The sequence below is a fragment of the Aplidium turbinatum genome, chromosome 3 (genome assembly GCF_918807975.1).
Source record: "Aplidium turbinatum chromosome 3, kaAplTurb1.1, whole genome shotgun sequence".
Taxonomy (NCBI): Eukaryota; Metazoa; Chordata; class Ascidiacea; order Aplousobranchia; family Polyclinidae; genus Aplidium; species Aplidium turbinatum.
This window is the reverse complement of record NC_137474.1, coordinates 10280562-10303763: the sequence shown is the minus strand read 5'-3', so window position 1 is coordinate 10303763 and position 23202 is coordinate 10280562. Positions and strand designations below refer to the sequence as shown.

Genomic DNA, 23202 nt, shown 5'->3' with positions numbered 1-23202 from the left:
CTCCAAAGTGACAATATCAGCGAGCAAAAATTGCCGTTTTCACATCGTTTTAACGTCGCTAGACGTTAAAACGATGTACAAACCATGGCTCTGGAGTTGGAGTCGTAGAGTTGTTGGAATTTTGGCGTGTCCGGAGTCAGAGTAGGCCAGTTATAAACCGCGGGGTCGTATATTTTTCAATTGACTCCACCGCCCTGGTAAAAACGGTAACTTTTGCTAGCTGAAATTAATTGTCATGCATGTGCTGCAGTTGTGCAGGTATGATGCAGCCAGCAAATAAACCACTTTTAACATTGATTTTCTGGCTGGGAAAACCTCTTGAAAGTATGACGAAATAATTTCACCAGTCTGTTACTCATGACCCCAGTCAGCAAATCAATTGTTTGTTTAATCGATGCAACGTCAGCCAAACTGAACGTTTCTAGACGTTTAATTAATGTAAAACAAAGGGTTGATTTGCTGTCTGAGACAAGCTCTTTCATTTTGCTTTGCTATTTTTCGTCAAAACATGTTTTTCTCACCGCGATCAGAATTATCGGACAAGGCTTAAGTCTGCACTTTTTATATTTTTGTTTTTTTATGACCGAACGGTAGAAAGCGATTGTGTTGATTTTTAACAAAATTAAGATCAAGTTGTTTCTTTTATTTAAAACGTTCCTGAGCAATTTTAAAAATTAGATAGTCAAGCGTTTATTTAAATTAATGCAAATACAGCTTTAATCACATTTCGAGCAGGCTACTAAACAAAAAAATCACATGATTGAAAACTGTCTGACAAAAACTCACATGACCAAGTTTTCTACTTGTCGTGGTGCAGGCGTCCATGAAAGCCTGCGTGATCACGTTCAAGCAGCTGTCAACCACGATGGTCTTGTTGATGTCAAACACGAATTCAGGATTTTTCAAGACATTCACCCAGTATCGCAGAAGTAGACTGTGAAATGTTAAAGTTAGTTAGGAGTTAATGTAACAGAAACAAATGCGGTAATTTGTTTTGATGTACTGACGGGGCACAGCACAAACTATGGTTTCTATGCAATAAACGCTGGTTTGACCTTTGTATATAAAAATGAAAAATAACCCCGTTGATACAAACGTGAAGACATTACGCTGTATCAACGTTGTATAATGGTCACGTTTCAATAACAATGCAAAGGAAGTAAAAGGCAACGAGCAATTTTCGAAAAAAAAAAGTTGCTAAGCTTAAATTTTAGCTAGCATTAGCATTCTTCTTTTTTCTGGCTTTATTCCCACTTCAAGTGGGGTCGCCGATGCAGATTGTAGTCCTCTACATCAGGGTTTCCCAAAGTGGGGTCCGCGGACCCCTGGGGGTCCGCAAAGACTGCACAGGGGGTCCCTGACGATATGACAAAATGGCGAAAACAGGCTTGACATTGTACGGTACCGTACTTCCATTGTCGCAGATGAATGCCGCCGTGATTTGTAACTAAAATGAATTATTTAATGAATGTTAGGCCGTGTCAATCTTAAATATTTGAAATGAATTAGTACGTCTTGGTAATTGCTCTACCTTAAAAATTGCATTCGGCGTCTATGATGCAACAATTAAACGTACGGTGTATAGCAGTCGGGAATGTTTGCTATATAGCTACAAGGCTAAACTGTTTTTCGGTTAGCTACCTGTAGGTCTATGCAGTCCGAGCATTAAAATAGATAACCCCATAGGTGGTAAGGTTATGAAGTTCTGAAGTTTCAATTTTTGTTCGAATTGGCCTTAGGCCTAGCTTAATAATTCAAAATAAAATAAAAATAATAGATAAAAACATAGAAATAACTCAATGCGAAGGGGCGGTGTTTAGGTATAAGAGTAGCAGTAGCGAAGGGACGATAGAATAGTAACGAATCGAAGTTATCAATTAATTCATTTGTCGAACAACACGATTTCAAGAAGAATCGATGAACTTTTGAATGACATAAAAGCACAGCTGCTTGAAAGACTGAATCAAACTAATTTTGCAATCCAATTGGATGAAAGTACGGACATTGCCAGCCAAGCACATCTCTTGGTTTATGTTAGATATTCATGGGGAGACGAAATGATAGAAGATTTCATGTTTTGTCATCAAATGCAATGCAGAACAACCGGTTTAGAGGAAAGATTGTAGAACGCCTGTTTGAACTGCGAGAGGAGATTTTAATTTTCTTGCGAGCGCACAATGCGGACTTAGCTTCACTAGTAGCCGATGAAATTTGGCTTGGGAAACTTACATATCTGGCAGATATTTTTAACCTTCTCAATCAACTGAACTTGTCACTTCAGGGAAGAGATGCGAACATTTTACTCAGTCAAAACAAAATAACAGCATTCACAAAGAAACTCAACATATGGAAAACGAGAATAAATGAAAATGTTGTGGATATGTTTCCTGTTCTGTGTGACTACATTGCCAACAAACCTTTAATAAATACAGATTTGATTTTCTCTGACATTCAACAACATTTGGAATTGCTTTCTGTACATTTTACGAAGTAGCCTAGTTTTTAAAACAGACATATGAGAATTTTGACTGGATTTTAAACCCTTTTGTTGTTGCAAAAACTGATCTGTCAGGACGCAAAGAAGAAGAATTGGCTGAATTGTCATCTGACCGAACTTTAATGATTAGTTTCAATTAAAAACCTCTTGCATCTTTCTGGTTAAGTGTTGAGAACGAATATCCACTGCTCTCACAAAAGGCTACCCAAATGTTATTACCTTTTGCCACTACCTACATGTGTGAGACAGCATTTTCAGCTCTTACAAATATGAAGACAAAATACCGGTCCAGACTTATCGTAGACTCTGAATTGCGAGTTTGGTTGTCACAAATTGCTCCAAGAATTGACAAGTTGTGCAGTAAGAAGCAATCACATCCATCCCATTGATGTTGTCATTTCGATTAATAAACATGATTCAGTGTTACTTATTTTTATTTGTATTAACATTTATCGCTGGTTAGGCGGAAAATTGATGCGACATAAGATTGGGGTCCGCGAAAAAACACTTTGACAAATAGGGGTCCATTGCCCAAAAAGTTTGGGAAACCCTGCTCTACATCACTCTTTCAGCCGCATCTTTCTCCTTCACTCCCACTATTTCCATATCTTCTGTCACACAATCTGTCCATCTTTTTTTCGGTCTTCCTCGCTTTCTTTTACCAACTTCCAATGTCTTACTAACTTAAAAGCTTTCAAAACAAAACAGGCCAGGAGACACAAAACGCAGCCGATTTAATTGGGGAAGCCATAGAACATTCTGGGATAAATTTGTTGCTGTCACATCGAAAAAAGTAGACTCACTAGTGTATGTAGTTTACTATAAACATAGCATGTCAAACTATGAGGGACGTTTTTTCCGGCAAATTCAAACCGATAACTGCATATTTGCTGTGGACAAGAATCTTCTCTCATAACGTGACCAAACAAAAATGGATCAAACGACTTTCAGCGAACAAAATTTTACATTTTTGCATTTTTTCGACGCCGAGTGACATTGAAACGATGTAAAATTGATAACTTTGTTGGCTAGGCCGACATTGACAACAGCAATAAAAGGAAAAAAGGTTTACCTGTTTGTTTTCCAAATATGAATCACTTCAACATCGGTGATCTTATGCCTGGCTGCTTCTCTGTCGAGGAATTGGAAGAAGTACCTGATGGCTGTTGGAATAGGTTGGGGACGCAAGATAGAGTTGAATACGCCTTCGACGTATTCTTGTAAAGTAGTCTGTAAAAAAGGAATCAAATTAAACAAAACATTGATCCCTTATTTGAAAGATATGCACAGTAAACAACCAGCCTTTCAATAACAGTTACTGCATTATACATTCTAAAGACGGAAATGGCAAACTCGGAAATTGTTTACTCATCTTTAAAGATGAGAGCTGGAATGCTAGACGTCACATTATTGCAACAATTTGTCATATCTTTGCACTCCTCACTGAACGCTTGCGAAAGGTGTGAAGCTATTTTGGGTAGCAAAGCACGAAAGAAAGTAGGAGGAGGAGGAGGTCGTCGAGTCTGCACTCCTTGTTCAACCAGTTATTCGAAAGCAAGTGTTGCGTTTACAAAAAAGTTGCCTTCCCAGCTGTTCCTGCTACCTACTGAAAATGTTTGCATTTTTATCTAAAAGAAGTGAAACATTTAATTGAATTGAAAACTCGCTTGAAAATATTCCACTTCACTGAAAATTTGTGGCAACGAATTATTTTATCACCATCGTCAAGTGTAGTGCCGAAGAGGGTAGTTTGAACCGTGGATGTGGGGCTGTTTAAACGTTATAAGGTACCTTTGACTTAACCATCCTGGTAAGATAGATCTCTTGCAGTGGCTTATTTATCAACTCTTCCAAAAGATCATTTGTCTTTTTTCCTCCACGACCGTTCTCAGCTTCAGGAAAGCCGTTCGCACCGTCCTCTTCGCTGGGATGTATCTGGAAGAGCAGTGAAATGATTTGTTGATATCAAAAAGGTGGAAACTGTATCTAAAACAAAGACCGTATCTATAACACTTAACTACTTCTCTCAAAGATCAAATTTTTCTCAAAATTACTACAGGTAATTTAATAAAAAAAAGTAAAGAGCTCAAAATGTTGATAGTAAACTCATGTTCAGCAAACAAACGTTTCGAAAAGTAAACTGTCTCCATCTTATAGTGCTGCATTCATAGCACGGAAGATGAAGACAGTTTAGTTTAGAAATGTTTGTTGAACACAAGGTTAGTATCTACGTTTTGGGGTCTTTATTTTTTTATTACTACCAGTGCCATTAGAACAATGTGTTTGCCTTGAATCGTTAGTTATACATTTGTTTATTGCTGATTCTGCAAACCACGTGAAATCTCGTCTGCAGACGTTGACTCAATGTAAAAAAAAAACAATTCGTCATCTGAGATCACATCCATCAAATCAGCTTTGTATTGTTTCAGCGTGCAACGTTGAATCAACGTAAAACTGACTTGGTGGCTGGGATAAAATCATGCAAAACAGTGCTCTTCGCTGGTTAATGTAAAACGTACCAAATGAAATATATTCTTCGCTTTTCCTTTTAGTAAAGGCGATTTTGGGTCGTCCGAATCTGAACATAAACACAGGAGTCGTGATAAAGGCACTGTATGCTATTTTAAAAGACGAACAAAATTTAGCTGTTCCATTTGTCATGAAACAACATACATTTTTCGAAATTTTTTACGACCACATAATTATTGGGCAAGTGGGAATTACAAAAATACATTATTTCTCGTTATGCAGTTAATGTTTTCATTTGCTGTGTCATGCAAGCAGAAAATAGCAAAAGTTTAAATCTATTTAATGGTGTTGCAATTGTCAACACCACCCAGCGAACGAAATTCCCAGACAATAAACTCCGTCATTTTTACATTGACTCAACGTCTGCAGACGTTGAATAAGTGTAAAAGTAACGGATTATGGTGTCTGGGTTGTTTTTACTTTGTCGTCCATGGAATTTGAATCAATCTAAAAATACATTCAATTGCTTGGGTAGAAACTGCATTCGCAACCAAATTACACATAATCCAAATGAATCATTAGCTCAAGCAAACATCGTGCAAGCTGATTCTACAATAATTCTTTTTCAAGCTTCTATAACAATCACATGAAATTTGAAAATACTGTTCAATTCATTTTTTGATCCATTATAACCTGAGTTTTAATTTTTTTTTATCGATTCAAATTCGCTTAAATAACGTTAATGTCATATTGTGGAATTTAAAAGCTGAGCAAAACCGTTCACGCAATTCGTCATGATACAAACGTCTACAGCAGGGGTCACCAAATGGCGGCCCACGGGCCGCATGCGGCCCGCCACGCTGTATCGCTGCGGCCCGCGGAAGGTATCAGCGTACAAGTATAGTCAAAAATACTTTTTTTTAGGAGTTAAAGAGCACGAAGGCAAAAAATATTTTCCGGGAAGCATATTTTCGCTTTGCATACCATTCCACCGACCAACCAATCAGATTATAGTTCTAGGTGGGGGTTGCTTAAAGTTATTCCAATGCGATGTCCAGCCACACTGTCCCAGTGGTTGATTAAAACGTCTGTTTTCGAATTGTCTGTGAGCATAGGGTTGCTTATTTTAAGTTTGCAAATGTCATGTAAACACTAGTGTGCGTTTCACCGTTATTGTGTTTCACGAGCAGTATTCCCTTTATGCAAGTTTTTGTTGGCAAAATAGGTCGGTGTGCCAACTCAATTTATCATAAATTGGCAAAATATTATATATAAATTTAGAGACTTTTTCTGATTGTGTTATGAAAATATTTAGCTTAGTACTGCAAAACGTTTTCTTTTTTTAAGAAATATGGAACGCTTCACGATTTAGCGTGTCATCCTTGCGCAGGGCCATGCTAATCTTCTCTGAATCGTTTTAATTTCAGTATATGTTCTGCCGAAGCAAGTACTGCAAAATGTTGTTAATCAACAATTTTTGCCATGCTGATAAGCACCACAAGTGAGAGTTGTCAATAATAAAAAAAGGCGGTTTTATTGACTCTCACAAAAAGGATGAAAATCAACTCATTGCTTTTTTAGAGGGAAGACTGTTCATGAATTACGATAGAATTACGATTTTTCGTTGATTTCCACAAGCGTTTGTTTCATGGTACCTGGTTTCTTTTTCCCTGTTATTGGAGCCTATTTTTCGCTGATATGTTTGCAGGTCACTATTGTTGCCTGTATTGCGATGTGTCAAACATTTCCTTGTTTACTGAAACTGTTAATTGCAAGATATCTTTTGCGAAGCGAAGTAACAACACCACTCTTGCTTGGCGATGAATATTCTGATGAAACCGCTCGCCTCGCTATAAGTGCACAAAACAAGTGGCCTCGTTTATTAAGCATTGTTAAAAAAGTCAAAAGTGTTGTAAAAGGAGCTTGACCTAGCAGTAGCGTTGTTTGATTAATTTTGTTGCTGCGGTATTCTAACATAAATATGAACAACATGTAACGCTGGATATTGGGTACGAAATGCTTTCTTTTCTAGCATAAGAGTCAACATTTTATTAGTGCGGCCCGCCATAGCTCTCCTTAGTGCCAAAGTGGCCCGCATGCCAAAAAGGTTGGTGACCCCTGGTCTAAAACAATTACAATTTTCAACAGCAGCTTAACAACAAATCGGTCTGCACCAAATTCATGTCCAAGAAACTAATTCACTAGCAAGTCATACAAGGGAACAAAAAAATTTTCAATAGGCCACAAAGTAGAACTTTGCATTAGGATAAGACTAACACTAACCGAAACCAAGATTCAATGGTTCATTGTATAGTTTTTGGCTCCAACATACAAAATGCCCTTCCATCAAAGCCAATTAATTTCAAGCCAAAAACGTGCAAGTAAATAAGCAACAAAACCTAACTAAAACATTACAACTGCATTGCAATGATTTAAAACAAAATTTTTGCTTTGTTGTAATAAATCAATTTTATTTGCAGTTATAAACAGGTAAACTACGCAAAGCAAGCTCAAACAGCAAGAATTAGTAAAATTGCAACTATTTTCCTAACAAAACTAGATTTTGCATTACTGCTGTTATTCTGTCGGTGACCAAATTGCACAGGCAACATCAACACCTACACATTACAAGATGTTTTCTTGCGTTCTTCTAGTGACTGCGGACCAGGTCGCCATAAGATATTGAAAATGATAACAACCAGCTTTATTTCCGACGTTTTCTGTATTTTCTATAGAACTAATCATACTAAAACAATATTAAATTGGCAAATGCCTAATTGCATGCTACGCTCTAAACTAGTGGTTCTCGACCTTTTTAGCCCACGGACTATTTTCTTATTAGCATAAGCATTCGCGGACTCAGGTAATCCGTAATGGAGTAAAAAAATAAGTTACTTCAGCACTATAACAGTAATCAGTCTGATATAGTGCTTCACAATGCGTGAAATCTTTCTATAAGAGTTAATTTGCAGAGGTAATGTGCTCGCGGACTCACTTGAAGCCTTACGGACGTGAGGTTGAGAAACACTGCTCTAAAATCTACTGTTAAGTGAGCAAAATTAGATGAAGCATTGTTGCTACAGAACAGTGGTCCCCAACCTGGGTTTATTTGCAACTTCTAAGAGGGCTCACGGCTCCAGCGTGCAACAATTTCAAGAAAAAGTAACCTACTTAAAATTATTTTACATTCCGATTCAAAAGTAACTTGAAAATTTACATTTGTGACCACAATTAGGGTGGTACGCATGCTTTCTCTTTGAATGGTTTAAGTGACTGTAAAAGGTTGGGGATCACTGTTATAAAGCTATGCGATCAGCAGCAGCCATGCTATTGCCCAATGCCAGCCAACAAATTACAATTACCACCAATTACCATCAATTACAACCAATGATAGCTTACTGCGTTACTAACTAGAGCTGTCGTCCGACGCTTCGTGGCTAAAACTGCTCTTTCTGTCAAAAAATTTCTCGAAGCTTCCCGATTCGGCTTCTTTAAAATTTCACATTAAAACGTAAAAGAACGTAGTTTCACCACAATTCACCATCTCGCACAAAAAAGAACGACTACTTCAGACAAATGTGAGTTAAATCAACGATTAAACATGACTTGAACAAGCAAAAGTTATTCAACAGCTCTACAGCTAAGTGAACAATTTAAAAACTTATAGGTAGGCTACAAAACGCTACAGATAAAGCAAAAAATAAAACAAATAAAGCTCAAAAAGCTGCAAATAAATAACCTAGAGAGCAAAATCAGTCATTTTTGCATGTAAAAATGACAATGTAATCAATGTAAAAATGACAGATTTTGCTGTCTGGGAAGTGGAGAAGAGAATGACTATGCTTCAAACACAATTGGTTCTTACCTGTTGTCAAAACTCCAACCGGCCTCAAAATCACGTGAGCGTTGTCTGGAACCTAAATGCATCAATAAACGTTATTTCATGGTGTTAATCTAATCTGTACGTAAAATCACATCGATAAATAATCTAGTTTCGCCATTATAGCAGAAACTTGTTAGTTTTAAAAAAGAACAACATGAAAGCAATATTCCATAACCTAGAACACATCCACACTTACATTGTAGTGCTTCAACGTGTTGATTTGCTTGTAGTTGTTCACCACAGCTGATACGCTGTCGATATCTGACAAGATGATACCTTGCTTGGAGTCGGAGCCACCGTGAAGTTCTACAAAATGCAGAAGGTGCTTTTTATAAAAAATAATGTAATTGCACGCGGGAATGTTGACTCAGTGGAGTGGCTATTCAATACGGCACTGAAGGCTTTAAATAAATCTAGCCAAAAAATCAATCCTTTTTACATTGATCTAACATTTCCAGATTGACATTTTCTATTTTAACGTCCTAAGACGTTTAAGCAATGCAAAAAGGAGATGGTTTGTTTGCTACTACCAGTTAAGACAATACCTTACTTAATACAATGTGACTTTTTTATTTGCAAAACGTTTTCAATTAAACCAATTTACGACTTAGCCAGAAGAGCAACCGGATTGGGTAAAACAAGATGAAGGAATACAAAGACAAGGAAAACTATCTTCCTGGTAGCCTAATACAAACGCAAAAACTTTCCTCAGGATATTATATATGTTGCATTGAACAAACGGTATTTACATCACACTTATATCCAATGAATCTTTTACTGGTCGGCTGCATAGCCGACTGGTGAAAACCCTGAAACGGCAATCGAAAGATTGCCGGTTCGACACCGCTCAAGAGCATGCGGCTGTGTCTCTGGCAGGACACTTCAAGGCATTCCTGAAGGTGGACACGAAGATTGGCTTCCTTGCCTTCTCGACCACTTAATCTAAATCTTCAACCACCGGGTGTAAGCCTGGATACGACAATCAATCAATCAATCTTGGCTAACATACCCACCCGCCAAAAACCTTTAGTAGCAACTAGAAATCCATCCTAGATTGAGTCGGAGGAATACTTACCTAAGTCCAAGTCGTCAGGCTTGGGCAATTCGCTGTACGGCCTCCCTTTGTACACAGCTTCAATGATTTTCATTTTTGTTTGTGTGATGCTATCCACGTTTAACACTGCAACATCGACAGCTTCAGTGGTTGTGCCCGTGTCCTTTTCTTCAATACAGGCATGGAAGGTCTGTTTTGCAGACGACAGATAATAAAAAAACGTTGGAGCAAAGGTTTGTTTTTGTTCAGGTGAAATATATCTATGACCATAAAATTGTCACTTTAGTTGTGGTCAGAATGAAAAGAAGTAGGCAAAAGTGTACAGTGTATCCTAATCCATCAAAGATAACGTACGGTACTTTAGGAATAGGATGGAAGTTACCAGCTTTTTCCTTTTGCTACATACCCGTAAAAATGATAACTATTAGGCCAACTCATCTCTTTATCAAAGTGCATTTGTTTCAAAGTTTCAAAACAATCTTTCAAGCGGTTTCAAAGACTCTCACGAAATTCTTCACAAACCTACCATGTTGGTGTACGGAAGCTCTTTGCTCAGCAGAGTGGATTCGTTCAAGCTGTTGACGGCTTTAAGGGCTATGACGTCACACGGGGCACTGTTCACCAGGTAGTGGATCGCTTTGGCGAGAAGGAAAATCGGTTTTCCAGATTTTTCCTATTTTTTCAAAAGATACGTAATAACTATTAGATTAACATCGCTTACCTGGGGTAAAATGGTGGTAAAAGGATAAACCCTCGGCCCTAGAGGCTCATACGACGAAAGAGAATTTTTGAGTCTAAATCTAATTTGATCTGATGCAAAGCAAGACAAAGGAAAGGGTCAGCGGACATTTTGTAGATTTGTACTGCACGAGTTCAACAATTACTACAAATTTATTTCCTCGCTAATGCAGACAAGCGTACCACAATGCATTCGTCGTACAAGGTAATGGATAACCAAAAGGACACCATCTTTTCGACCACAGATTCCGATCTGCAGAGCAAAATTTGTGAAAGTTAATGCTAAATTTTCTTTGAAAAAATTTCCGCAAGCATTGTGAAACTTTTACGGATTCAAGCAGGGATGGAGGAACCACGTGGGCCTGGGCCCACCTACTTTATTTTCTTGGTGGGCCTGGCCCACCCACTTCTGAAAGCCAAATATTTTTGAAAAGGTAGCGAAAGATTTGACCAAGATAACCTGCAATTTTTTGGGATATAGAGAAAGTAATTTCAGCTGCAGCAAGGGTAGAGGATGCAGCAACTTTGTCTCTAAAAGAACGCACTTAAACCAGGCTGGATGGGGATATTGATGTTAATTCTCTCGAAAACGAACCCAAGCTGTTAAAATAGATAAAACATTTACATAAATCTATCAAAACTGATACAGTTTTACCTGGAAATCCCTATGTTTAAAAATGGAAACATTTCGCTTGTTGGTACGAAAGGCAATCATGAAAACTCAATGTATAAATGATATAAAGCATTTGGAATGCAGCAATGCTAAGGGGGGTTCTGGGGGGCTTCGCCCCCCAAAAGTTGGTTTGACTTTGACTGCTGCGCCTCTGGGCCCACCTACTTTTAAAATGGTTCATCCATCCCTGGATTCAAGTCCACTAAAACAGCTTCATTTGAAAACTTAATTCAGCTTCAGCATGCGAGATTGCTTATCGAGAGCACAAAGTACCATGTTCACTATAAGCCAAAAATCCACTTGACTCAAGACGCAGGTCTGGGTAAACAGCTCCTTGTTGAGGAAATTTCAATACAAAACAATTTATCGTCAACTTCATTCCAAGACAGCACATCAATGCAAAAAAACGATTGATTTGCTGTCTGGGTTGGCACTTACCTTCGTAGAAGAAGCTTTGGATTTTTCTGAACATGTTTGTGGATAAGTTCAGTAAGCAGGTCGAACATTATGCTGAAAACAATGCAAAATTATTATTGTCTGCTGGTTGCCACTCAGTCGTGCAAAACAGCAGCTCTGGCCGTCTACTTGTTTGGTTAAACATCAACTTGACAGAAAGAGTTTTTTACTTGTGAGTGTACGGTACATTTGAAAGAATAAAGAAAATATCGGGACGAGAAGTATGCCTGCTACGTACGTAGCCTACTGTACTTACGTTATGCGACATACTTGAATATTATAATTGGTTTATCGTCAAGTCACAAACAACGTTTTGTACTGTAGATAGCAGATGTTTGCCATTTTTGCAACAAAGATTTCAAACAAAAAAAATTACAACCCAGAAATCTAACCTGGTGTAGTATGACATATCGGAGAAAAGACACACCGTCAACAAAGATGCAACATTTCCTCTGAAAAGAATGAAAAATACAACACAACTCGGTTTTTAAAAGTTGCTACGATAACAGTCTCTTTAGGACTATCGCAATATGCGGTAGCAAACCTATGAACTGAAAGCATGACTTTGTTTTTCATCCATGAGCAAAAATTTTGACTGCTCAATTTATGTTTTTTTGCATGCTGGCATTATGTGATAAGTAGAGCCATTTTTATTTTACCCTAAAAATAAAAATTTTTTGACTTTATTTTGACCTGACGAAATTGCTTATTTATAGAGGGCACAGTTCTTCCTTGAATTGATATCAGTTACCCAAACATAATATTTTGTCGATTTCAGACCCAAACGTAATATTTTGTTGAAAAGTCAAGGTGTTTTTAGAATTATAAAGAGTGCGTCGTGTTTTTTGGTGATAGAAAAATCTCGACAAATCTGTCTAACTTTTCCTAAAGACGATTTATCTTGGTTAGGGATTTTTGTATTACAGAATGTCAGTAGGCTATTCCTAAAATCCAAACCGTTGATCTTCGAAAAGACCACGTTTGTGAAGAAGTGTTTTATAAGAATTATTTAAATACGTAACAATGAATAAACAATGGACAATTTGCGATAAAAGTTACTGCTGATCTAAGTGGGCATTGTGACATATTTCCTGCTTTTATGGGTTAATGGTTTAATTGAACTTTTGCAGTTTCTGATTTACAATGCTTCCATAAGGATTTTGACAAATATTACTCTCAGGAAACACAAAAAGTTTGTCAAAAGCCATAATTTGACAAATTTTGACTTTATTGTCAATTTTGACTTTATTTTGACCTATAAACTTCTTAGAAACAGTCCCCTAGATACTGAAAACAACTTTATTCTTTGATTCGTGGATAGACGAGGTCCTTAAAAATTTTTGACTTTATTGACTTTTGCGGGCCCTAGTGATAAGTGTACGACTGTACGTAGGTTATTATAAATCTATTGGGCGGAATGAAATGGCTTGGGCACGTTGAGCGCAGCACTAACTGAATCTCTCAGGTCAAATAATCACATATTAATCAAATATTGGTTGATGATGATGATGATATCGTGAACCCAAAACATACGCATGAAAAGTTGTTTGCAACGTGCATAGAACATTAATGTAAAATTTTGAGCTGGTTATACTTGCACACAATGTACGAGAGCAAGCTATGAAAAAAGAAAAAAACTTACTTTTCTTGAACGGTAAAACGTTTTTGATCTTCTAAAGTCTTCACAAACGTAAGAAGAAAGTTTCTGTTCTTTATCAAAACCATCCACTCTTCAATGGCCTCTATGGTGGATGTCGGTTGGTTCCGTAGAGCCTGAAAGATAGAGATTTAAACTTAGTGAAGGCAAATTTACCTCTATTTCTATATGTTCAGTAAATCTAATTCAACCATTGCTCAAGTTCAACACACTTAAGTTCAAGTTCAACACACACAATAATGTTCACACAGTAATGCTCAAGTTCAACACACACAATAATGTGCTCAACTTGCGATGCACTTATGAAGATTGATTTATGACTGAGCTATTATGACTGAGCTATATCAGGATCAAAATTCAGTGGTCTATATGCTGATTTATTTTTCTATAATTTTATCAAAAATTTTAGAATTTTGCGATCTTCACAAAAGATTTCTCCTTTTTTTTTTTGTAATCAACATTCCGTTGTAGGTGCAAACGCAGTCATGGCAAAACTGAGAGTGCTACTGGAATTGGATGCTACAAATGTTTGGGTTTTAAAATTAAGCACTGATCAAGAATCTGTTGCCTCAAAGGAATGAAGGCGAACAATGAACATACATTGTCTTATGAAAAGATTTAATTCTTTTATATGATTTTTTTGTGCGACGCCCTGTGAAATTTCAAACGACGCACCAGGGGCGTCGCGACGCACGGTTTGAGAATCACTGCGGTCTAATACACAAATAAAGCACAAACTATTTTATTTATACATGTCATGATTTATCAGTCATGCTAGAAATTTGCAAACTTTTACGAACTCTCTGAAAACGCATCGCGGAATCCTGAAGGTCCGCGGATACCTGGTTGAGAACCGCCGGTTGATACATCTACATTCTAGAGTGATTGATTGCTTTGTGGTATGTAGTGACCATTACATAATAATTTGAGTTAGAAGAAATTTAATGCGTCCCAAGCAGTAGCGGATCGAGGAGGTGTGGGGGGGCACTTAGTCACGCTTCCTTCCCTAAACCAAGAAAAAACTTTGTAGTTCCTTCTTCTGAGGAAGCAACTTTCGAGTAAGTTTGGACATTTCGAGGACTTGTTGCAGTGCGATATTTGACCGAAGTTTTGATTTAAGATTGGATGCACCAGCAGTAAACCAATCACTGATTAAGCAAATCAGGCGAGCAGATACGCTTTTTGTCACATCACTCCACTCGCCCATTTTGACGTTTCACTGCCAAAAAAAAGCTAACATTTTACCAGTGAAACGACGCAGCATGCCCAAATAAGCCAGCGCCTTGATGAAGGACTAGCCGTACGTTACAAAGCGTGCTACCAAAGGAAAATACACTTGACCATGAAAGTGACTACTTATGAGACGACGCCCTTCAACGCTGCACAATTGTAAACTCAATTTTTATGCAAAGCAAATCATCGTATCATTTTATAGACTGGTACATTACCGACGCAGAGAATATCACGAACCAAACCATCTCGTTGGGAAAAAAATTACGAATAGTTTTGTCACAACTCTTCAAAACTTTCAGATTTTTTAATCATGGTTCTGATAGTTTGGTGATGCAATGTCCCATTGTCATTGTGTTGTTCTAAGAATCGACTTTGCAGCTGGTAAAATTTTTAACTTTCCACACAACGCTTAAATTCCGTTCTGTTTGTGTCATGACATGCTCAAGAACTTATGCAATGCGATCAACTACTAAAAAACAGCCTCGTGTCATGATAATAATGATAATGATAATAATAGCCAAGCCACAGAATAGACATGCTTTCATTTTTTCTATTAGCCTTCGCATAGATTTCCGAAGAACTTTTGATGCCGTTTGAAGCGGTTTGTTGGTTCAGTTTTCGATGTCAATTCACTAAGCATTGTAATAAATATTGATCAACTGGTTTAATTTATGTCTGTAGGCACAAGTCAGGGGCTTGGCAAAGTTTTTAGTACAACGGCCGTATTTAGATTACCATATTATCAAAGAGTTGAATAGTAGCCGACTGTAGGTATGACGACAAGTATTTAGTGTACGACATTGACAAAATCTATTATTTAAACTTTCAAATGACAGCGCGCCATGCTCGCTGAAGACGTTTAAAAAGCATTGCTTAACATTACGTTTCAAACACGCCCTTTTTTGCGAGTTGCCTGCAACCCATAGTTTGCCCACCCGTGTGCAAGCAAGCAACTTATCAGAACATTGACTGCAGCACAAGTTTGTGTTTCGAAAGTTTGTCAACGGCGCGTATCGTTTGTGTTTTGAAGCTGGAATTTTAGCTGCTAAGATAAAGACCCGCGGTCGGTCATCACAATAATGTGTAAAGAGGGTAAAGCAAACAAAAGTTATCGCAGTGACCATCTGCAAATCCATTTACACTGAGTAAAGTCTTTTCAAAATGGCATTGCGCTCACGACAACTTCCTTAAACACAAGAAGTAAATAGACTTATATCACGATAAAGATTTTTACCAAGCAAGCAAATCAGTCGTTTTTATATTGATTCAACATTTATAGACGTTGAATCAATGTAACAAAGAATTGACTTGCTGGCAAGGAAATGTACAAAACGGTCAACGGCAGTGAAAGACAAAACTCTGCCTACCGACTTGTCCAAGACCGGATGACCTCGCGCAAGGTTGAAGAGAGTCTGAGTGAAATAAAGTTCCGGAGCCATGTAAGTTATTCTGTCAGTCAAATTGTCGGCGAGATTGTTCATATACCCCAGTTGAAGCTCGTAGTATGCTGCATATAAAAACGTGCTGTAATTTTTTTTTGTTGTAAAGATACAGATCCATAGTGGCCAAACCATGTGTTTTTTGGTACACGAAAATAGGATTCATAACTGCTTTTGTGCGATGACACACTGCTGCTACCATCGTGCACCTGATAAATTTCTTAGATTCGACTTGTTCGGTCTTGAACGTATTTGGTTTTTGGGGACTAACACAATCACTCAAAACTTTTCTCACCCCGTAATCACGCATACGAATAGTGGACAAGTGTTAGACTACAAGTGGCTTTAAAAAGATGTAAAAATAAGCAACTTTTACCATTTCTCGCCGTTTCCCTGGTTTTATTTTCAAGATCGTCCAAGTACTTGGCGACCAATTTCCTCTCTTCCGCTTGCTTCTTTGTCCTCTGTTGTTGTCGCCGCACAAGAACGATGATGACCAACAACAAAATCAAAACCAACGGGACTGCTATGTAGACAGCCAAGAGGCTCTCGCTAGGACAATATTGAACTTGAACAGTGAGAGAAGGAAGTTCCGCTATTGATACCTGATAGAGAGAAATCACTAAAATAGTCGTGCGCTTGCTTAGCTTTGGAAGACAGCAAATTAAAATTGTTATTTGTTCATAAATCAAGATGCAAAACAAATTTTAATGACCACCGCATATGACACCAGTAAAAAAATGCTTTATGCAAATTTTTCTGATTACAGAAACTCTTTTGCATTGTACAACACACGCTTCTGACATTCGTTCTTGCTAAAAAAAAATAAAGCAAAACGTTTTTGGACGGTGTCATTCCTCATTCTTGTCAGACGAAGTTATTTTTACTGTAAAACTTCGAAAATAACAATGCCCTGCCTAAATGCTTGTAAAGTCATTATCGATAACACATTACTTAACATTGGAAAACTTATTAACTACCCAAACAAAAAAGCAAATTCTTCACCCGTATTATCAAATCTTCATCGATGTAACTGTCCAGTTCTGATCTCAAAGCGTTGCAAAAAAGTGCTGTGGATGTGAGGTAACTGACAGTGCACGTGATGAACACTTGCGTTCCAACAGGGTTAAGAATCACAGTATAGTCAGAAGCCTTTTCCTCTAAAAGACCGAAGTTTTGGCCCTGCAAAGAATATTACAATTGAAACCGATTAATGATGAGCAAAGCCATTGAGAAGATAATTTGGGCCGGGTACCAATGAGACTCTCGGGCCCTAAACTCAGGGACTTTTATGAAAAACGCACCATATTCAACGAATACGAGGTGGCTTCTTTAAGTTTCTGGGCACCTTGGAATGGTTATGCGTTCCAGAAATCATTCCGGGGGCTCGAGTCCAAAATTACCCACTGGACCTCCCTTTCAACGCTATTGACGACAAGAAAAGATCAACAAAATATGACTGCGCCGACACTGCCTGCTATTTAAAGCGTTGAGAGCAACGCATATCTGCGATAGATAGGGCGCTTAGTAAAACAAATCATGTTTGCATTAGCATAGAATTGCAATCTTATGCCTAAACGAGGAGTACGCGCCAACGTCTCTCAACCTCTGTTCCGGTTTCTTGATGTCGCTGAGAATAAAAAATTACACAAGAATCCTTCAGTTGGGATACAGCCAAACGATTTAAACTTAACAAGCATAATATGAAATCAGCCAGGTCCGCAAACTTATGATTTATTGATTAAAGTTTTTGTCGCCGTAAAGGAGGCTTCTTCAGTGTTTGGAAAAGCACAAGCAAACCGGTAATAGCACTTGTGAAAATGTGCTATGCAAATACCATTAATAATAATAACTTCACAGTTGCATAGCTACATAAGAAATATCATTAACCTCTCAAGTACATGTCGCTCCGCTCAAAGTATAAATGACATGACTTTTGACTCATTTTTATTTCTTCAAAGATAATGTCCATCAATTCTCATTTTGCTTATTAATCACTCTTGAAAACCATCATCTCATTCGAAACGTAAACACAACTCTCTACTTTCACTTCACTGCACTGAAGAGATCCGTGAAATGGAAACATTGGCCACTGTCCGCAGTTAACAATGTCTTTATAGACATTATCTTTAAAGAAATAAAAAAGAGTCAAAAGTGATGTAGTTTTTGCTTTGTGTGGAGCTACGTGTAGCCTACTTGATAAGTTGAAGATATTTTTTTAATTCACTTGTTGATCTACAGTATGCAACTATGCATATCAGTGTGTATCTTTGTGGATCCTCCTGTAGGCCTATCATGGGCCAATCCTATAGATGTTTTCTGGTACACCCTTCATTTTCTTTGAATTTTATCTCATAGGATTCTTTGTGAAAGATATCATAGAACTGCTTAAAAATGAGATCTCGATAAAGGCGGTGGAAAAAATATTTTTGTAAAACAAAAAATTAGTAAAAAACGTTTAATAAATCTGACTAAAAAACATCAGCCTAAAATGTACAAACTAAAAACCTAATGCCTAAGTAATCGTTTCGAAAATCGAACTGCCACCGTAATTGGTAATCTGAAAAGATGAAAGTATCCGTGACTGCTGTTTTGGGAAGCATTCCTATGGCAAAGAGCAATATTTGTATTCAACATTCAAGACACAGGGAATGAAACACCGAGAATGTTGCAACGCACCTAATAAAACGTAAACAGGAGGTACCAACTCAGCCTCTTTATTTCACAGGTGTACTGTAGATACAAACGACCTGTTTTAACCAAATGCTGCGAGTTTGCTGTGGTGGCGGCGGTGCCGATGGTTCACAGTGAACCAGCAGCATCAGGCTAAAACAGGTCGTTTGTATTGTGAAATACCCTTGTGCATAGGCGCCTAACTATTTTTTTGGCCGTGGGGGCGAAAGCGTGTTTCATCAGCAGCAACGTAAATTCAGCAAAATGTCACGCAGATGGATGACGTAATTATGTCGTCACACTAGGATTGCTTTTATTGCCACACTCGGAGTTATCGCTACGTTCAACCTACCGTTAATTAGTATAAACAAAACTCGACCAAAACACATGCTATGCGTCTGCGTTGGCTAGCGGTTGATGGACTGCGACTCTTTAAGCTAAGCACAACATAAAGTTTAGCAACGAACTAGATTTATCAGCATGAAACAAGAGACGAAAAGGTTTACTAAAAGGTATACTGTAAATGGAATGAAAATACTAACTTGATCATACGCTTGAAAATATACCTGTTGAAAGTAAAATCATTCATGTTTACATCAATTCAACAGCACGTCACCTTGAATAAATTTAAAAGTTTCTGACATCCGTAAACAGCCCTTGAAAAATAGTTACGGAGAGACGTTTGATTAAGTTTTCGACTTGACATTGCTCCCTTTTCACTGCAATATCGCAACTTATCGCTGACCAGCTGACCTGCTTTCAAGTTTTAATTCGCTGTAAAACGCCCGTTTTCGTGTGGCAGATAAAACAAAAGATGCACATATTCCCTTGTTCACATATTCCCTCATATTCTTTGATCGGGTTTCCATGGCAACGGTCGTTTGTGCGCCATGCAGTTTGCGCGAGTCCGTTGTTGTGTTGATTATGCCGCGTGTGCGCAATGCGGTTTGTGCCAGCCCTTGTTGCGTTGGTTAGTGGTTACCTCGGGCCGAGACTTCAAGTTCATTTTCACAGCAAGCGATTCACTGCCGCGACAATTCTCTGCAGATCAGTGGTTCCACTTTTACAAAGCTAGATTACCACTTGTATTACCACATTTGTCCTCAAATTACCACATTTTTACTGTGATTTTCTTCCCGATTTTAACCGTATTTCCACTTACTTTTCCATTAACAAAATGGCTATTTTTACCCACATGTTGCCATGGTTACAATCAGGTGTTGTCAGAGTTAGGATTAAAGTTAGAAAGGGTTAAGGTAAGGGTTAGACTTAGGAATAAGGTTAGGGTTTTGATCTTTGCCCAGAAATAAAAAAAAATTCCAAAATCCAAGTTTTCGTTTTCAACAGCTTTAAACTTAATTCTCAAATTAGGACAGAATTCCTTATCTGGCAACGCTATTATTTGGCTATATTTACACTATAGGCCTATAGCGTAAAATAAGGTCTAAAACAACTATTATACTCAGTTTATTAACAATACTCGTTATTAACAGTTATTAAAACGTCCAAAATAAGTAAGCAAAGTACTGTAGTGTACCGTACTTGACACCTACACTGCAGCTAGAATCTGAAAGACATTTTGACTGTGAATATGATCACATGGTCACTCTACGTTCAAAGTCAAAAGTCAGGACACATTCCAAAATCAAACCGAAAACAGCGGAACATGCTAGTCGCATGCTATTATAAGTAGTTTTTTGCATATCTGTTCGATTTCGGAAGACAACAGTTTAAATGCTCTTATTTATTGATAGTATTTTATGTCAAATTTATAATTTCCACATTTTGGCAAAATTTCCATATTACCACTAAATTACCACAAATTTTTCATTACCACATTTTTACCACAAGCATGATGAAAATTCCACAATTGTGGTAATTACCACCAAAGTGGAAGCGCTGCTGCAGATGTTTCGACTTTCGAAAGCGACATCGAGTCTGTTTGCAAGCGCATTAAGCTAAACGCACGCTGCGTCAACCTAGCAAATTATGTTGTTTTTGGGTGCATTCGACATCTGATGATATTGAATCTACGCAAAATGGTAGATTTTTGCTACGGTATGTCTCAGGCAGCAAAATCAGTCATTTTTACATTGATTCAACGTCTGCAGACGTGCTAGTGATTATTTATCGCGAAGTTGTTGCGGTTTGCATTTAAAAATGTTTTCCTACTGCCGATCGCTAGTTCATCTATTGTTTTATGTATCAATGCAGCATAAAAAGTTGCTCCCACGCAGAAATATGCGTGGGGGCCTGGCCCTCACGGCTTAGGCGCCTATGCCCTTGTGAAATATACAACAACCAGCCGCTCCAGATTATCAAAGGCCTTATAGCCTGCAATAGTCTACGCATGGTAGCTGCAGTTTAGTGCCACGAAGTAATGCTGATACATGAACTTGTATCAGCCTTAACCATGGCAGAATTGAAGGCTTTTGGTGATACTGCATTTGTGAACAACACCCAGTACACGTCATGTCACCAACGCCGGTCATATGACGAGGGCATTGTCTTTTATGCTTTTCCCACCTCATTGGCTCCAATTGCCGAATGAATAAATGCAACCACACCAGTCCAGTTATCAAGGAATTGGATTCTTATTATTATTAAATCATAAAAAAACTGCTTAGTATGCACGTTTGATGGTATCCATACTTATACTCGGTCAATGAAGATTTGGATTACGTGAACGGAAAAGTAAAAAAGTAAGTCTTGCCCAACTTCAAGCAGACACAGCCGTGATGTGCTCAATCGGTGTGGCGCAGGCGCTCTCACCATTTGGCCACACAGCAGCTTGTGTGCACTCATGGCAAGTAATAGCCTCCACAAAAGAACATCACTCAGTATAGAAGGCCTCAAGAAGCACCGCAAGTTATTTTGACTTCAACAACGTGAATACTTATCATGTTTAATATGACACATTACTCTGAAAACTAATGTTTTAAAATACTAAAAAGCGCGGTGCAGTCTATGAAAGACTGCTAACATTCTAATGCACAAAACACTTACTTAAAAAAGATAAAAAAAAGTTCAAAACCAAAAAAGATTCAGTCGTTGATTTTCACTCACCGGTATCTGTATGATTGATGTAAGTCTAGATTCGTCCATTGCAGCATCCTCCGCATCAGTGGAGGATGCTGTCGAACTGTCACAGGGAATAGTTGTTATCTCATCCAGCACCGGATCATCTACGTAGTCGATCGAGCCAACAGATATGTTGTGGACTCCATTCAGAATCAAAACTCCAGAAAAGGAGTCACCTGTTGTTTAACGATGAATTGGTTTAGAACTTTAGTTCAATGATAGTTACGTAGGTATATTACCAGAGGCTAACACAATTTCTCTTGCATGCATTTTGAGCATCAATTTGGGATAATTTCGGGATACTGCTTCTGCATTTGTGCTCCGGTTTTTCTACTACAGCAGGTTTTTCAGTTATAAAAGTTTTTATTTTTGTCAAAAAATAACATGAACTGAGCTGCGCTCATTACACAGCCATGCAGCAAAGTGAACAAAAATGGCTGGAAACCAGCTTTCCGGTCCCTGTTTCGCTGCTGATATTAATTTGAAGGAAATTATTAACACAGAAACCTGGGAAGCTGAAAGCAATAATGTAGCCTTCTTCCACGAATTTCTACTTCAAGGACAACGAATTTGCATCACAAAAGGGGACAGTTAAGTTATTTTTTCACATATTTTCAGCTTTCTAGCATTAACATATCATTACAGCGCCACAGTCGTAGGTACTTTAAATCATTTCTCAAAGTTCATACAAGGAAAAACTTATTTTTTGTTTGTTAAAGATAATTTATAGAAGTCTTTACAATGCAAGCAGTAAAATTTTATAGTGTTTTAGGCCTATTGTTGGTTTAGTGCCATATCATTAAAACAAGAGTAAATTTTAACTTGGCATCTACCTGTTTGTCTTCGTCTTCTCTCGGTTGAAGGCCTCTTAATGATATCACACGTCACAGAATTCATCAGTGATCCAGTAGCATTCTTGTTGATGGTACAATTCTAAGCAAAACGAATAAAAAGTATTTAAATCAAGTGCCAATTTTCCATTTTATTTTAAGCGCATAAAACCAAGTTGCAGAACCAAACAGGATTAGCATTATTGTATGTTTGTAGGCAACAGAAAAATATAGAAGATATCAAATGTTTTCGGCGCAGCCTTTTGCCCTCGTTAAAATAATTCACTTACATGTGAAGAAAAATGAGTGGGATTTTTTAAAACTTGACTGCATTAAAACTACAACCAATGAAACACTGAAGAAAACACTGAAGGAAACACTGCAACCCAACATCAAACACACGAACGTTAGTTTTGTGGCAGCTGTAAAGTTGTCCAAAACGAAATTAGTATCATAATTTAAAATTTTAATAAAGTTATTTGACGAAAATAAAGTTTGTTTGTTTGTTGAAAATAAAGT

General features: G+C 37.8%; 1 protein-coding gene and 1 non-coding gene across 2 annotated transcripts in view; both read right to left on the bottom strand.

The window, feature by feature from the left end:
- Positions 1-23202, bottom strand: part of LOC145766530 (plexin-D1-like) — a 47524-nt gene that overhangs the window by 4311 nt on the left and 20011 nt on the right. Inside the window, exons 14-31 of the mRNA XM_082578255.1 lie at positions 22687-22786; positions 21839-22029; positions 17105-17281; positions 16476-16704; positions 16028-16167; positions 13413-13543; positions 12163-12222; positions 11753-11824; positions 10825-10894; positions 10430-10576; positions 9925-10093; positions 9046-9155; positions 8832-8883; positions 8378-8455; positions 5017-5075; positions 4289-4432; positions 3570-3727; positions 787-934 (exon numbers count right to left, since the gene is read on the bottom strand). Coding sequence (XP_082434381.1) covers positions 787-934; positions 3570-3727; positions 4289-4432; positions 5017-5075; positions 8378-8455; positions 8832-8883; positions 9046-9155; positions 9925-10093; positions 10430-10576; positions 10825-10894; positions 11753-11824; positions 12163-12222; positions 13413-13543; positions 16028-16167; positions 16476-16704; positions 17105-17281; positions 21839-22029; positions 22687-22786 — 2235 coding nt within the window. The remainder of the gene's footprint in view (positions 1-786; positions 935-3569; positions 3728-4288; positions 4433-5016; positions 5076-8377; positions 8456-8831; positions 8884-9045; positions 9156-9924; positions 10094-10429; positions 10577-10824; positions 10895-11752; positions 11825-12162; positions 12223-13412; positions 13544-16027; positions 16168-16475; positions 16705-17104; positions 17282-21838; positions 22030-22686; positions 22787-23202) is intronic.
- LOC145767752 (U6 spliceosomal RNA) lies at positions 6312-6417 on the bottom strand. The gene has a single exon (XR_014288896.1). It is a non-coding gene; the product is annotated as a U6 spliceosomal RNA (small nuclear RNA).